Source organism: Scyliorhinus canicula, chromosome 2 (genome assembly GCF_902713615.1).
Source record: "Scyliorhinus canicula chromosome 2, sScyCan1.1, whole genome shotgun sequence".
Classification (NCBI taxonomy): domain Eukaryota; kingdom Metazoa; phylum Chordata; class Chondrichthyes; order Carcharhiniformes; family Scyliorhinidae; genus Scyliorhinus; species Scyliorhinus canicula.
Window position 1 is genome coordinate 163779183 of NC_052147.1, and position 16595 is coordinate 163795777.

The following is a 16595-nucleotide window of genomic DNA, read 5'->3' on the forward strand; positions in this document are numbered from 1 at the left end:
CAATTCTCCAGTCCTAAGGCACCACTCCTCGATCTCAGGAGGATAAGGGGTATAAGGGAACAAAGAGCAGGAGTAGGCCATTCAGCCCCTCGAGCCTGGTCCACCATTTCATAAGATCCCTGCTGATCTGATAGTAGCCTCAAATCTGCTTCCCGCCTGCCACTGATAACCGTTCAACCTCTTGCATACCAAGAATCTATTCATCGATTTCTTTACAATATTCAAAGACTCTGCTTCCACCACCTTTTCAGGAAAAGAGTTCCAAAGACGCACGACTCTCGAAAAAAAAATGCTTCAGTTCGCTTTAAATAGGCAACTCTTTAGTTTTAAACAGTGACTCCTGGTTCCATATTCTGCCAGAAGAGTAAACATCCTCTCCACCCTGTCAAAGATCCTCTGGATTTTATAGTAAGAAGTCTTACAACACCAGGTTAAAGTCCAACAGGTAACCTGGTGTTGTAAGACTTCTTACTGTGCTCACCCCAGTCCAACGCCAGCACCTCCACATCCTGGATTTTATAGGCAGTAACAAGCTTTCTTGTGAATGCTTTGGGGGACTCCAGATGCACGAGTTGTGTCGCAGTACCATCTCCTCTGTCAACCTCAAGTAATGAAAGTTTCCTCATCCCCCACCCAATTGGATGTGCTCCCTTTGATTGTCCTGCAAGAGAGAGGGTTGTTTATGCCAAAGATTGTGTTGAATTGTGTTTGGTTGATATGCCTGCCGTGGCTGAGTGGCTGGAAGCTTATCGAAGCAGCGAGCGGTGGGCATCAGGCTGTTCATCTTTGGAAGACGTGTCAGGGTGAGTTGAATCATGTGAATGTCAAGCCTGAATCCTGAGTGTTCGGAGTTGCTGATGGTTGAATAATGGGCCTCCTCAGCCCAAAGAGGCTGCACAAGGTTTGTGCTGCTTGTCTCAGTGAGAGTGGGCAGAGGCAGATCACAAATTGCGACTTCTTTGCCCAAAAACAGGCCTGATTGCATTTTTAGCCAAAACTGTTTGTTGATTTAAAATTTTGGTTTTGATTTTTCAAAATGTTGGAGATATATAAAGTTATATGATAAGACTTTTCTCAAGTAAAGTGAAGTGAGCTGATATTTTTAAACAAGATTCCTCTTCATGTCTTGCATTACACAGTTTGAAGAAGTGTAATTATTCTGGATCTGTGTTTGATCAGCCTTTCTGTTTGGAAGGTTGAACAGCCCGTGAGCCAGTGAGCACCTCATGAGACTGATCCAATGGCACATTTGGTCATTGACTATACAGACTAGGAACGACTGAATCCCTATTCCACACTAATTTAGTTGCTCACAAACAGGGCATGTGCTGCCTATGTATTTCTGGAACGGACCTGTCATAAAACAATAAATACCTGCCCAAGTGTCCCACCTGACTGGCATACTGCAATCCTTCCCAAAGGAGTTACATGATGACAGGATTGGGGTCAGTAGTGATGACTCTTGCAGTGGAATAGCCCACCAGCATTGACGGTCACACATGAATGACCTCATTTGGTGAGGTTCCCGGGACTGCATGACATCTGTGAAGTCATCTTCTGTCATGGAGTTAATAGCTTCAAAAAAGATAAATCTGTCTTTTTTTTAAGGGGTTAATTGATACGGTGTATTTTTGTAAAGATGCTAAGTGAAATAAATTGTGAGCAGTCTTGACCTAGTTTTTGTGCATTTAGAACTATAGCATAAACTGCCCACAGGTTCCGCAACTGAACATCTCAAACAGGTCACAGGGATGCTGGTTAAATGCCAAGGCTGGGGTGATATGGAGGGTAGAATACTGCTTTTGTTTCATAGGGAAAAGCAAAGGAAGATTTACAGTTGATTAAAGAGAGATGCACACTGCAGCTGAACTTGGTAGTACCTGACCTAGATGCTGATGATGGGTGGGGAAAGTGCTATGTCCATCATCACCAATGGCCATCAACTTGATAGATTCAAAGGGCAGCATGGTGGCGCAGTGGGTTAGCCCTGTAGCCTCACGGCGCCGAGGTCCCAGGTTCGATCCCGGCTCTGGGTCACTGTCCGTGTGGAGTTTGCACATTCTCCCCGTGTTTGTGGGTTTCACCCCCACAACCCAAAGATGTGCAGGCTAGGTGGATTGGCCACGCTAAATTGCCCCTCAATTGGAAAAAAATTAATTGGGTACACTATACTACTTCACTTTTCTAAATCTTTTACCCCTATAATAAAATAGTCAAGTAATTATTGTTTTCTATGTGTTTTCTATTATGGACTTCCTCCTTCTTCCTCCAACAGGGGAGAAAAAAGAAAAGTTCATGGATACTTTTTTGTTCATCAAACAAACTATTCCTTCAAACTGGATAAGACCTGCTGCTATACTTCCTGCCAGCTTCCACAGTCTATTATCCAATCTGTGGTTAACTTCATTTGTTAAGTGGGAGAGATTTGTTTGACCAAGTAGCTCCTAAATTCAAAAGACACCCCGCTGTCAACAACAAGAGCACAAATTGCCTTAATTGCTTAAATTGCCCTAATTCCTCGCACTCACTAATTAAGCATGGAGTTGATTAATACCAGTTGGTGTTGAGCAGTCACATTTGCTTCCTGTGTCTTGGTCCAAGCGTATGCTTTCTGATTTGATGTGCGTGCCAGGGGAAGGTTAACGTGGCATTAAACCATGAGCAAAATTGATGTTTTCTACCCACCTCCTGAAGTGCACGACATTGTGTGATCTCAGAACACACAGCTTTGTGGGGTGTTAGGCACCATGCGCACTGTTAACAATGTGCTTTTCTCTTCTGTTCTCTATTCCTGTAGGTGAATACAATCCTCAAATGATGACGGGAGTTATTGAAAAGGATGAAGCTACTTTAGATCACGCAGAGGCTCGCCGCTATAGTGCAGTAATGTCCCTTTTAGGTGTTTTATTTGGAAAATATCAATCATTTGCGGAGTAAGGTTTTGCTTTAAACATTGTTTTCAAACATCTGTTTGCAAAAGACTTCCTTAAGCATAGGTAATTTATTAATTTGCATTTATTGTTTGAGGTGTCTGCTGACATCCACTATGTACAAGGGTATATATATATATATATATATATGTTATATACAGTGGTAAATCAGGTGAACTGCTGGAGATGGAACTTAATTGAGGCTAAATGTAAATTTCAAAATATATTTACACAAAGGACAGATTGTGGCGGAAATGGACTGCAGTTTGAAGTTTAATTATCATTGGCTTTAACTAAACACCCAGGGCTGAATTCTCCACTTTCCTCCACCGGCAGTGAGAATTGCGGTCGGGCGGAGATAGAGCGCAAGTGAAAAATCGCAATTCGTGACAGCACCGAGCAATTTTTTAATAGTCCAGTTCCCCACTGGCGACATAGCAAACTTTGCGCCCTATGCCGACGGACCCATACAAAACCGTTATTTGCATGATTTAAATCTCATTAATGGATTGAACGCTTCATGCTCCACGCCGCTCAGGCGGACATCACGCGGGCATGAATTGGTGGAAGTATTTGCAAAGGGGAGCGAGAGGCTAAAGAAACTCTCAAAAATTGTCAGGCTTGCTGGGGAGTGACTGCCTGGGGTAGGGAGAGTAGCAGGGAACGACTTGGTGCCAAGTCCGTGGACTTGGTGTTCCCCTCAGGATCAGGGTGGCCTGGCTCAAACCGCCATTGCTGTAGTATGTGATTTCAACATACCCATAGAAGAAAGTCCATAGAACCATAGAATTCCTACAGGGCAGAAGTCTGCACCAGCCCTCTTAAAGAACACCCTATCCAGGTCCCAACCCTATCACTATAACTCCATAACCCCACCTAACCTGCACAACTTTGGACACTAAGGGGAATTTAGCATGGTTAATCTGTCAAACCTGCACATCTTTGGACTGTGGGAGGAAAGCGGAACACTCAGAAGAAACCCATGCAGACACTGGGAGAAAGTGCAAACTCCACATGGTCACCCAGGGCCGGAATTGAACCCAGGTCCCTTGTGCTGTGAGGCAGTAGCGCTAACAACTGTGTCCCCATGCCGCACCTCTGGTGCTACTTACAGGCTCCTGGTGGCTCTCACTGCTGGCAGACCACTGTATCTTGTGAATGTTCAAAGTGCCTCTGGTCATCTGGAAGCCTACCCAGACCGCTTCCTCTGGAAACCCCCAGACCCCAGTTGCATCAGCAAGGACATGGGCAATGCTCAGCTCAATCGTTGGCTCACCAGGTGTTGCCACTGCTAAGTGCACTCAACTGAGCCCAATTGCAGAGGAAGCAGGAGATTAGCAGAGCTCACTCCAAATGAAGGAAACCTGCATCGTGGCCTTTGGAACCCTTCCTAGCTCACTGCCCCTCGGGCAGAATCCTCACCAGTGATCTCCAGCCCTCTGGATTACGAGTTGCCTCTTCCTGGTGAGGCTGGCCGCACTGATTGCCTGTCACTACCTCCCAGGTGCTGTTCAGGAGGGCAGGCTTGAGTCTGCGGCCCTCCCTGGGGAAGAGGGTGCCCCTCCTCTCCTCATTGGCTTTGAGCAGTGGGTCCACTTCAGACTACCAAAATCGGAGGAGGCGTCATGGAGGGGGGCAGGTTTTCGCTGAGCCATGTTCATGGCTAGAATGAGTGTGTGGTGAGCCAAGCACTTAAAGGCAGCTCCAGCTTGTCAGGCTCTTCAGCGCTAATTCTGTCCAGCAGTTACATCGCTTGATGGGCTACGAATTGCTTCCAATTCACAGCAGCAACAGAGTGCTGGACCATTTCCATGTCCTGAATCGTGGAACGAGTAGTACCTCCAACAGAAATGCTAATCGCCCACTATTCTGATCGGGCGGGAACACTTGGGGCTCGATCTAGCGGCCAGGCGCGAAGCGGTTGGCAAATCCTGTGAGAGGATCATCTCACAAGATTTACCTGGCTCACCAAGCCTCATAAGGTCTAATAGGATCTCATGAGACGTCACAATCTGGATCCCATCCACAATGGGCAGGATCAAGTGCTGACTAATCTGCATATTAAAATACTGCAGTAAGCAGCACTTTGATATGTACGTGCCGGAGTTACCCAAGGCGTGGGATCTAACCCCTGCACTTCGTTGATCCTGAGCGAGAGCCAGTTAGCACTAGTCTCCAGAAATGGGTACCAGGTGTATCGACAATTGAAGGGGAGGGAGACTCCCGGGGTGTCTCCCAGGGTGGCACTGCCGATGCAACCTGGTCACCCTGTTACTGCCAGCCTGGCACCCTGTCAGTTCCACCTGGCATTGCCAGGGTGACTGCGTGGCATCGGTGAGAGGGTGAGAGTGTGGGGGTGGTGTACGAGTGAGGGTGGTGTTTGGGAGGGGTTTACACACTTGTCATGGGGAATGCAACCCAGCAGGGTCTCACTTCCTAGCACAATGTCGACCTCCATCCTGGTGACTGACTTTTCCTCTGGCCCGCCGACCACGTCAAATGCCCTCTGCTCTGCTGCGGTGATGGGTCGCAGTACCGGTGGTCCCCCTCCAGTCTTTTCCCACTCCCAGTGGTTATGGGCAGCATTCGTCTGGGGGTGGGGGAGAAACAGAACACACACAGTATTAGACAGTCCGACAGATGCAGCTGAGGATGTGGGCATGGCACTGGCTGTGGCACCCGCCCGTGGCGGCCTGTATGGGTGCTAGCATGTGGTGCAGGGGTGATGGTTCGGACGCCCTCCTGGCTGGTAGGGTTACAGGTGTGTGAGGTGGGGGTTGGTGCCAGGGTCACAATGCTGCCTACCCACCCAGGCCACCTGAGGAGGTCATGCCATTTCTTACGGGGCTGCTAGCCAATCCAGACGATGTTGCACATGTCGCCCAGGCACAGCAAACTGCAGGGCTGGAAGTCTTAGACCCACCCCAGGGTACATGGTCACCCACCTCTCATCCATGGTGTCCAACAGGTCTCAGCGTCTATAAAACGGGGTGCCGTTCTCCTCACTGTCATGTTGTTGGCTGGGATGGTGTGTGACTTCTAGAATCATTTACAATGCAGAAGGAGGCCATTCAGCCCATCGAGTCTGCACCAGTTCTTGGAAAGAGCACCCTACTTAAGCCCACACCTGCATCCCATCCTCGTAACCCAATAACCTCACCTAATCTTTGAACACTAAAGAGCAATTTGGCACAGCCAATCCACCTAACCTGCACATCTTTTGACTGTGGGAGGAAACTGGAGCACCCGGAGGAAACCCACAGATACGGGGTGAACGTGCAGAATCTGCACCGACAGAGACCCAAGCCAGAATGGAACCTGGGACCCTGAAGCTGTGAATCAACAATGCTAACCACTGTGCTACCGTGCCTCCCCCCGTGTCGGGAGTGCAATGTGTATATGCGGCTGCATCTTGTCAGCCTCCTGAGGGTCAATCATGAATCCATCGAATTCTGCATCATTTCTCATTGGAATCGATTGTGTTCCATGTGGCACCGGTGCTAGCCCCTGAATGGTTACTGAATTGGTCTAAGTGCGGTGCCAGATTTGCTGTTGTAAAACTCCGTGAATCCTGCCCACCCGATGTCAACACTTGGGACTGGATTTTTTGGCCACGCCCTCTGCAAGATCAGCAGGGGTGGGACGCATAACATTTAAAGGCCCATTAACCTCGGGAGGGAATTTCCAGTCATCGAGCAGGCGCGGCCGGAGAATCCCACCCTTAGTCTCAGGAACAGGGAATTCCGCCGCTAATCTCTGAAGTTGCTAATATCAGGTACTTTGTATAAGATTACATTCAATTCTGATTAATATGCAGACAGGATCTACAGGCATTTAGGGAGGCAAGGACTGATTAGAGACAGTCAGCATGGCTTTGTAAGGGGAAAATCATGTCACATGAATTTGATTGAGTTTTTTGAAGGGGTAACCAAGAAGGTAGATGAGGGCAGTGCAGTCGACGTTGTTTACATGGACTTTAGCAAGGCCTTTGACAAGGTACCGCATGCTAGTTTGTTGCATAAGGTTAAATCTCACGGGATTCAAGATGAGGTAGCCAATTGGATACAAAATTGGCTTGATGACAGAAGACAAAGTGTGGTTGTAGAGGGCGGTTTTTCAAACTGGAGCCTATGACCAGCGGTGTGCCTCAGGGATCAGTGCTGGGTCCACTGTTATTTGTTAGCTATATCAATGATTTGGAGGAGAATGTAGGAGGCATGGTTAGTAAGCTTGCAAATGACACCAAGATTGGTGGCATTGTGGACAGTGAAGAAGGTTATCTAGGATTGCAACGGGATCTTGATCAATTGGGCCAGTGGGCTGATGAATGGCAGATGGAATTTAATTTAGATAAATGTGAGGTGATGCATTTTGATAGATTCAATCGGGGCAAGACCTACTCAGTAAATGGGAGGGTGTTGGGGAGAGTTATAGTACAAAGAGATCTAGGTATACAGCAGGTTCATAGCTCCTTGAAAGTGGAGTCACAGGTGGACAGGGTGGTAAAGAAGACAGGGTGGTATGCTTGGTTTCATTGGTCAGAACAATGAATACAGGAATTGTTACATCAGGGGCTGGATTCTCCATCGGTGGGATGTTCCATTTTGCTGGCAGCCTGGGTGTTTCCCCATGGCATGGGGCTGCCCCACAATGGGAAACCCCATTGACCAGCTGGCATAATGGAGCATCCCGCCGGCGGGATAAACCTGAAATGTGGCGTGGCGGGGCGGAAAATCCAGTCCCTTGTTGAAGTTGTGCAAGGCATTAGTATGGCCACACTTGGAATACAGTGTACAGTTTTGGTAACCCTATTATAGAAAGGATATTATTAAACTCGAATAATATTAAACAGAAAGATTAACTAGGATGCTGCCGGGACATGATGGTTTGAGTTATAAGGAGAGGCTGGATAGACTGGGACTTTTTTCCCTGGAGAGTAGGAGGCTTAGCGGTAATCTTATAGAGGTCTATAAAAGAATGAGGGGCATAGATAAAGTAGATAGTCAACATCTTTTCCCAAAGGTAGGGGAGTCTAAAACTAGAGAGCAGAGGTTTAAGGGGAGAGGGGAAAGATTAAAAGGGTCCAGAGGGACAATATTTTCACACAGAGGGTGGTGAGTGTCTGGAATGAGCTGCCAGAGGTTGTAGAGAGGCGGGTACAATTTTGTCTTTTATAAAGCATTTAGACAGTTATATGGATAAGATGGGTTTAGAGGGTTATGGCCAAATGTGGGCAATTGGGACTAGCTTAATGGTAAAAACTGGGCAGCATGGACACCTTGGGCTGAAGGGCCTGTTTTTGTGCTGTAAACTGCTTGACCCTAATATGCAGTAAACTCCTCAAGATTAAGCATTTATATGGACATTACCTGTGCCTTTTCTGGTAACCCTAAGCAGAGTGGGGAACTTGTACCTGCCTAGCTGTTAGCTTGTCAATTTTGGTTGACCACACTTTTAGCTCCCTCTTTATAACTGCATTATCTCCCAGCAGCTTACTCTGAAATAGAGAAGACCAATTGCCAGTGTAAACTCGGTTGATGGTTTAATGGTGTGATCCATCAGAAAATGTAATAAATACCTGAAAGTCATGGAATCAAACAGTTCAGAACAAGGCCATTTGGCCCATCGTCTTTGTGCCAGCTCTCAGTAAAAGCTATCCGATTTGCCTACTCTTTCCACATAGTTCTGTTTAAAAATATTCTTCCTTTTTCAAAAGATTGAACAAATGCAGCAGTATTTTTAATTGGAAAGTATTTAACACTTTGTCTGTATTCTTCAGTTACGCAGAAACAAGCGCCTGCTCTCTGTACATCCCATTGACTTTGATATGGACTCGGAGTACTCTGCACAGTCTCGTCGCCAATCTCTCCAGCTTCCTTCCCCACATTATGATGGGAGTGGGCTACAGGTAACCCCCGCAATTCCCTAGCTATATTAGAACAATTTAGAGTGTGAATCATTGAATGGTTTCAAGAAGGAGAAAGATATATTTCAGGTTTTAAAAACGGGTTAAAGGGATATGGGGAGCAAGCAGGGAAGTGGATTTGGGAAAAGATCAGCCATGATCTAATTGAATGGCGCAGCGGGCTCAAAATGGCTGAATTGCCTATTTCTGCTCCAAATACCTATGTACCTAACATTATTTGTCCCATTTCAAGACTGCGGCAACAAATACATGCGCTGTTCAGAAGGCTGTTGTCCTCTGTACCCCAGGTACTGAATTAATTAACTTTGAGAGGTGATGATTGTAAGGAGCTGTAAAATAAGCCTTGGTTACCCTGGCATAGAATCATAAAATCTTGCAGCACAAAGCGAGACCATTCAGCCCATTCTGCCATTGCCAGCTCTGTGAAAGTGTTGTCTAATTGGTTCCACCTCCCTGATTTCCCCCAGCATGTGTTTTGTTTCCCTTTTTTGGGTATGTAGCTAATTACCTTTTGGAAGCCACCATTGAATCTGCTTCCACCACCTTTCCAAGCAGTGAATTTAAAATCATAACGGCATTAAACAAAATTCAACATTAATTTTGTTCTCTTGCAAAATCATCTTAAATCTTTGCCCTCTGGTTATTGACCCTCCTGTTAGTGACAGGAGAGAAGAAAATGAAACCAGGTTCCTGATTTTGTCATCCATTCATTCCAGCTGTAATTTTTTATTAAGTTAGGGCACAGTTGAACCTCAGTTGTGATTCCAATCAGCCGCCTTCTATCTGGCTATTGACCTGAACAATGACCCTTTCGGCAAACGTTCCAGAAAGTGGCTGAAACCTGTACCTCTGGACCCCAGCGTAAATTACTACCTTTGGATTAGGAGCAGAAAATGGGGAAATAAAAACAAATTGGCCTCTTGTCTCATTATCATACTGTCTAATATGTTTCCATATTACACCCTGGGTACAAAAGGCAACTTATTACCTAAATGGAGAGAAAAGCTCAGAGCGCTTCGGTGCAGAGGGATCTGGGTGTCCTCGGGCATGAATCGAGGAAAACTAGTATGCAGGTGCAGCAGGTAATAAGAAAGGCAAATCGAATTTTTGCATTTATTGCGAAAGGGATAGAGTATAAAAGTAGGGAAGTGTTGCTGCAACTGTACAGGGCATTGGTGAGACTGCACTTGGAGTACTGTGTACACTTTTGGTCCCCTTACTTGAGGAGGGAGGTAGTTGCATTAGAGGCAATTCAGAGTAGGTTGATTAGATTGATTCCAGAAATGAGGGGTTTCTCTTATGAAAAGAGAATGTGCAGTTCAGGCCTATACTCTCGAATTTAGAAGAATGAGAGGAGGTCTAATTGAGGTAGATAAGATGAAAAAGGGGATTGACAAACTGGACATAGAAAGAATGTTTCCTCTTCTGGGGAAATCTAGAACAAGAGGTCATAATTTAGGATCAGTGGTAGCAGATTTAAAACAGATGAGGAGAAATTACTTCTCTCACAGAGTGGTGAATCTGTGGAATTCACTACCCCAGAGTGCGGTGGATGCAGGGACATTGAATAAATTCAATGAGGAGATAGACACATTTTTAATTAGTAAAGGGTTGAAGGGTTATGGAGAACGGGCAAGAAAGTGGAGTTGAGGCCAAGATTAGATTAACCATGATCTAATTGATTGGCGGAGTGGGCTCAAGGAACCGAATTGCCAACTCTTGCTCCTAGTTCCTATGTTCTTATGTACATGACCTTCATCTTGAAATTTCAGAATGAATCATAAAATTTACCGGGCAGAAGAAGGCCCTTTGGCCCATCGAGTCTGCACCGGCCTTTGGAAAGAGCACCCTATTTAAACCCACGCCCCCACCCTATCCCCGTAACCCAGTAACATCACCTAACTGTTTGGACACTAAGGGGCAATTTAGCATGGCCCCAACCTACACCACTTTGGATTGTGGGAGGAAACCTGAGCACCCGGAGGAAACCCATGCAGACACGGGGAGAAAGTGCTAACTCCACACAGACAGTCACCCGAGACCGGAATTGAATCTAGGACCCTGGAGCTGTGAGGCAGCAGTGCTAACCACTGTGCCGCCGTGCCACCTGTTGTTTTATATTTTTGTGCTGGCGCAGCATAGTATCATCATTTTCCAAAGATATAAATGAGGGCTGCAGTCGATGAGTGTGTTGGTGGAGTAACTGAGGAAAATTTACTTTCCTTTTAAAATGCATGAAAACAGTAGACCAAAAGACGACAGTAATAAAGATGTTCCAAAGTACATATCATTGATTTTCAAAACATTGTAAACTCTCCACGCATGACTGCACCTATGTTTTCAAGCTGGTACATCGACAGGCCAATTTTTCTAATGTTTTTTTTTCCTGTGGAGAATTTTATGCTTATAAATGTCATGCACAAAATTACTGGGGATTGAGACATTTTCCCATTTTAGGCATCTGGTACCAGCACCGAGCAATCCCAGCTAATTAGAAGCAGCCGAGCACCTTCTACTCTAAGTCAACAAGATGTTTTGCAACATGTAAAGACCATTCTTGCTAAACCAAATGTGGAACTGTTCCACCCTTCACACCTGAAATATGTTGTTAGGTCCTGGAGGCCCATCTTGTGGTCACATTCTTGGCTTTCAAAAAAGTGCCTCCCTTCAATTTGCTCTGGTCCTTTCACTCCTGGCTGCATTTACTCAAGTTGTGATATGGTTCCATGTACACTGACTGCCCTCCAATACTTTGCCCACCTGGCAGTTTTTCATTTGGTGGCTTGCAGTAGCTGGTTACAGTTTATTTTCATGAAGGACAGTGTACCAAAAGATGATCCTTAGGCAACATTGACATGTATACACTTTCCAGTGTGAATCGCTGGATAGATTTCAATAGCAAGGAACCTGCCTGATTTTTCCATTTTCCAGTTCACTATTCCTGATGAAAGCTATAGCATTTTACTGGGCGTGGCCGGTAAATCACCAGAGTCTCAAGATAGAGATTTTCCCTGGTCTGTCTAGCTCAATTTAACACTTAACAGGACCTTTGCTAATAGTGACAGCCGGACATTTACTGTGGAAAAAGATACAGGGTAGAATTCTCCGTTTTGAGAGATTAAGTGCTGACAACAGGATTGACTGCCGGCTATTCCACAGTCCTGATGGGTGTGCGACTACTGGAGCCATTCAGGACATGCTATTGGGCCAGCATTCGCGCCACATGGAACTAGCGCGATTCCAACGCAGCGTGTGATTCACTGGGGTCAGGAATGGCACTCGAGAGCCTGACAAGCTGGAGCTGTGTATAAGCACTCCACTCACAATGCAATCTCATTCCAGCCAAGAAGATGCCACCCCCGAGAACGGCCCCGAGATCTTGAGATTCTGCTGGATGCCATGGAAGAAAGTCGGGACACCCTGTTCGTCGGTATGGGAAGGAAGCTGCCACCTGCCGATGTCAACTGGGCCTGGGCAGAGGTGGGCGAGATCGTGTGCTCCATGGGCCCCTCGGTGAAGACAGCCCGCATGAGTCACCAGCTCTGTGCCGCTGGCACCACCCCTGTCCCACACTACCACACTCCTCCCCCCCTCCTCCCCACTCAGATGCGGCCCACACCAGCAGGCAGTGCTGGGTGAGGATGGACAACCTTCCAGCCAAGATGAGGCAAGGCACTATCACAGGGGTGGGCAAACTTTTCCGTGCAAGGGCCACATTCAGAAATTCACAATTCACAAAGGGCCGCATAGTATATTAAGTAAAATAATTACTTCACCCGGTTATGATTCTGGGCGCCTCATATAGAACATAGAACAGTACAGCACAGAACAGGCCCTTCAGCCCTCGACGTTGTGTCGAGCAATGATCACCCTACTCAAGTCAACGTATCCACCCTATACCAGTAAGTAACCCAACAGCCCCCCCCCCCCCCCCCCATTAACTTTAAAAAAAAATTTATTTTTAATGACTTGGTGGGCCGCAGAAATACCTTTGGCGGGCCGCATGCGGCCCGCGGGCCGTAGTTTGCCCACCCCTGCACTATCACCATGCCCCTGGCACCACCCCATCGCACATTCCCGTAACCCACACATCCGTCCATGAGGACAATTGAAACTCACCCGCCGGTAGTCCATGCGGAGACCAACCCACGCTAAGTGCCAACACACATTCTGCCAACCATGGCCAGATGCCCTACACACACATGCCAATAGCTGCGGATCCCGTGCTGCCCGCATCCGAGTGTCTCACACTGCATTATCTGTCCCTCCAGGAGATCCACGATCTCATCATGCATCCTGTGTTGTTTCTTGGTCCCTCGCCCCAGCCACCATCTACAACACCCCGGAATACATGTCCGTGGGCAACACCGACTTCTCGTCACTGTGGTCACCAACACCCTCCACCATCCCAGAGACACTCACCTTGATGGGTCATTTTAGTGAAGAGGCTCCTGGGACACAAATCAGATAGAGGTAGGAGCCCCCAAGGGAGCAGATCTGTCGGAGGGCGGCCTGACCCCAGGGGCTAGTTGGCATCCAGATGGATCTCGCGTTTCTGGAAAGGGTGGTTCCATCAATGTTGTAGATGCAATGTTAGGGACTACATGAGGGGGTGTCAGCAACCATCCGGTTTCTGCAAGTGCAGTTGGAGAAGTCCAACTGCATTCAGAAGCAGGAGGCGCTGCTGACAATGCCTGCAACCCAGGCCAGCACTACATGGGTGGCATGCACTGTGAAGGCCTTGGGTGCGAGGGTCACGGCGGGAGGTCAGGATATCCAAGACCTGGGACACAGTGCATGGGCGGTGGCTGAGATGCGTGACAGGGCAACCATGCCACAGGCAGGCATGTACCCGAGCCACATGGACATTGCAGCAGCGCCCCAGAACGTGGCCCAGTCACAACAGGCCATGGTTGCGGGCGGTGTGAGCATTAATGTGGCACTGGTTGACCTGAACCGCTCACAGAGGGACCTGAGCCAGTCACTGATTGACATGAAAATTAAAATTGCTTATTGTCACAAGTAGGCTTCAATTAAGTTACTGTGAAAAGCCCCTAGTCGCCACATTCCGGCGCCTGTTCAGGGAGGCTGGTACGGGAATTGAACCGTGCTGCTGGCCTGCCTTGGTCTGCTTTAAAAGCCAGCTATTCAGCCCAGTGCATGCCACAGTCCCAGAGGGACGTGGCACAGTCCTTGTACTTCATGTCTGTGTAAGGGGGGCCTCCAGGACTGGCAACGTTAGGTGACGGTAGTGCTTGCTCCGACTACGCCCCCATCCTAAGGAGTAGCCTGGGTGCCATTAGGCACCCAGAGGGAGGAGGACGTGATGAGGCTTGTGCTGGTGACTCCTGCCAGGAAGGTGCTGGGACACCGCAGCGCCACTGAATCTCCTCCACCTGCCCTTGGCGCATCCGATGGGCAACGGGCAGAACAGCGTGGCACCTTGCCACCTGTGACACCAGGAAGACTGCTAGGTCCAGTCGCTCCAGAGGGCAGCCACCATAGGGGACCCAGGCCACAGGGCGGAATACGTAACAGACTGCCTCCACATCTGATAAACCACTTGGGGAACCACCTGGATGAAGCATTAGGACAAGTAAGATTAGAAAGGTGGACACCATTTAAGTTGTCATGGGTGCAGTGTTAGGGTCTGGGGAACATACATTGTACATAGCTGTGTTACCAATAAACACCTGTTCACCAACGTTCCGAGCTGCTTCGGCCATCTATCTGAGAGTGTGAGGGACGGGCTGGGCTGGGTGCAAAGATTGTGCTGGGTGGGGTGGGGTTGGGGCGGGGAGGTAGGAGGGGTGTGTAGGAGGCGAGGCCAGTGGTATTGGAGGACGGCACTGGTCTGGGTCCCCAGGACAGTTGTGGATCCGCCCTGGGGCCACCCTCTCGGAGGCAGCAGGGGACTGGGCCAGAGATGTTGGGGTGCCATGTGGGAGGGCCTACCCGATGAGTGACCCATCACTGTTCACCATGCCCAGAACCAACCTCTCCACCCCTCCCCAGAGCTCATCCCTGCCGCTCTGAAGATCTGTGTAGCCGTGTGATGGACAGACCAGCACGCATGCAGGGGGTCAACCAGGCGGACAGTGGAATGTGACACGCGGAATGAGTCAGACTCCGTCAAGTGATGCAGAGCACCAGAGATCATCACACTGCAGACCGTCATCATTCTCCATCCCATGGACCGGACCTGCTGATACTGCCGACACAGGGCCAACACCTGGCAGTTAAGCTGGTGGGAAGCTCAGAAGGGGTTCTGGGGGATAGAGTGCAGGAATGGGAGACAGAGGAGGGAGTGGGTGGTCATGGTGGGGGGGGGGGGGGGGGGGGCGGGTGTGGGACGGCTGGTCTGCTGGTGGCAAAGCCGCCTAGTCAGCGAGCCTGGAGGCATTAGGATGTCCCATACGGCGGCCTGGCGCCGTGCGGCCTCCTGTGCCTGCCCAGGCCCCATGCCCTGTCATCCTGGACCTCCTTTGCACCTCCTCATTGGATGAGGCTTGACATTCATCCTGCTCCTCTTCCAGCATGTCGCTCTTCTGCTGCGCGAAGTTGTGGAGGATACAGCAGGCCACCATGATGTGGAAGACCCTCCTGGAGCTATATTGGAGGGCCCACCAGTGCAGCCCAGGGACATGAACAGCAGCTTCAGGACATCGATGCAGCACTCAATGATGCCTCTAGTTGCTGTAAGGGCGTCGTTGTGGCGGTTTGCCATGTTGGTCTGTAGCCTTCGGACAGCACAATCCCACAGCATGAACAACCTGATGGGCTTGATCCACATTGAAGTTCATATAGTGTGTTGTCCGGCATACAGGTCATACCTGACAGCATGGATGCACCTATGTATGGACGCAGGTCCCACTTGCTGCCTGGAAAGACCCCGTGACACAAATGTTCAGGGCGACCGTGGGTGTCCTCCTCCACACACGCGAGGTTCCAGGTGCGCCATCATCCAGCAGAGATGTCGCACAGTCTATCTGCTCAGCCCGTAGTCATTAGCGACACGCTCAGTCTGGCAGCTCCTTGAAGAAAAGGCTCTGCCGTTGTACAGGGCACTTAAATCCCACCTCCGTCTCGACCTGTTGGACGGCCAGCTCTCCATCTTCACTACTGATCTCTGCTCATCTGGAACAGGCTCTAGTTTTGCTGCATCCTTGTTTGTGGAGCCTCAGTGCATCTTCAAGGGTTGCTGCAGCCAGGTACGTTCCAACTGTTCCTGGCTGGACTTCTCAATCCATTATCTGCAGGGGGTAAAAGGAAAACATGTTAGCATGGTGATTAGTCCTGTGACTACCCAGGTCTAATGGGCTATATTGTGGCCCTGCTTGCACTGCAGCCCCTACCCCCACATGTCATCCCCCCCTCCCCCACACTCCCATCACCACCCTATGTCATTCCCCCCGACGCTCTGCCTTCTGCACTGCACCCCTGGCCCCATCGTTGCCTAGCAGCGGGGGGAGCGGGGAGGGGGGGGGGGTGTCTCTAACCCTGTCAACCGTCCAGGCTGGCAGGGATATCAATGGCTGGCACTACCCATGTGATGAAGACTCTAGAAATACATTTAGTCACAGTTGTCAACCCGACCTTGATGCCTCCGGAAAGCCTTGAGGGGAGGAGTTGCCTGGGGGTTGCTCTTCTATTTGGCCCCTCATTTAGCACCTGCTGTGGAGAATGCTGGGAGTGCAGCTTGAAGAAGAGTATATTGTGGAAGGACGCTGCCTTCCCAA

The 16595-nt window shown here is 48.9% G+C and overlaps 1 protein-coding gene across 6 annotated transcripts in view; it reads left to right on the forward strand.

Annotated features, from left to right (window-relative positions):
• The window catches only part of mlphb (melanophilin b), a 206751-nt gene that overhangs the window by 90916 nt on the left and 99240 nt on the right, over positions 1–16595 (forward strand). For all 6 annotated transcript variants that reach the window (XM_038788445.1, XM_038788469.1, XM_038788464.1 and 3 more), the window contains 2 exons: positions 2798–2883; positions 8710–8838. In XM_038788445.1, coding sequence (XP_038644373.1) covers positions 2798–2883; positions 8710–8838 — 215 coding nt within the window. The remainder of the gene's footprint in view (positions 1–2797; positions 2884–8709; positions 8839–16595) is intronic.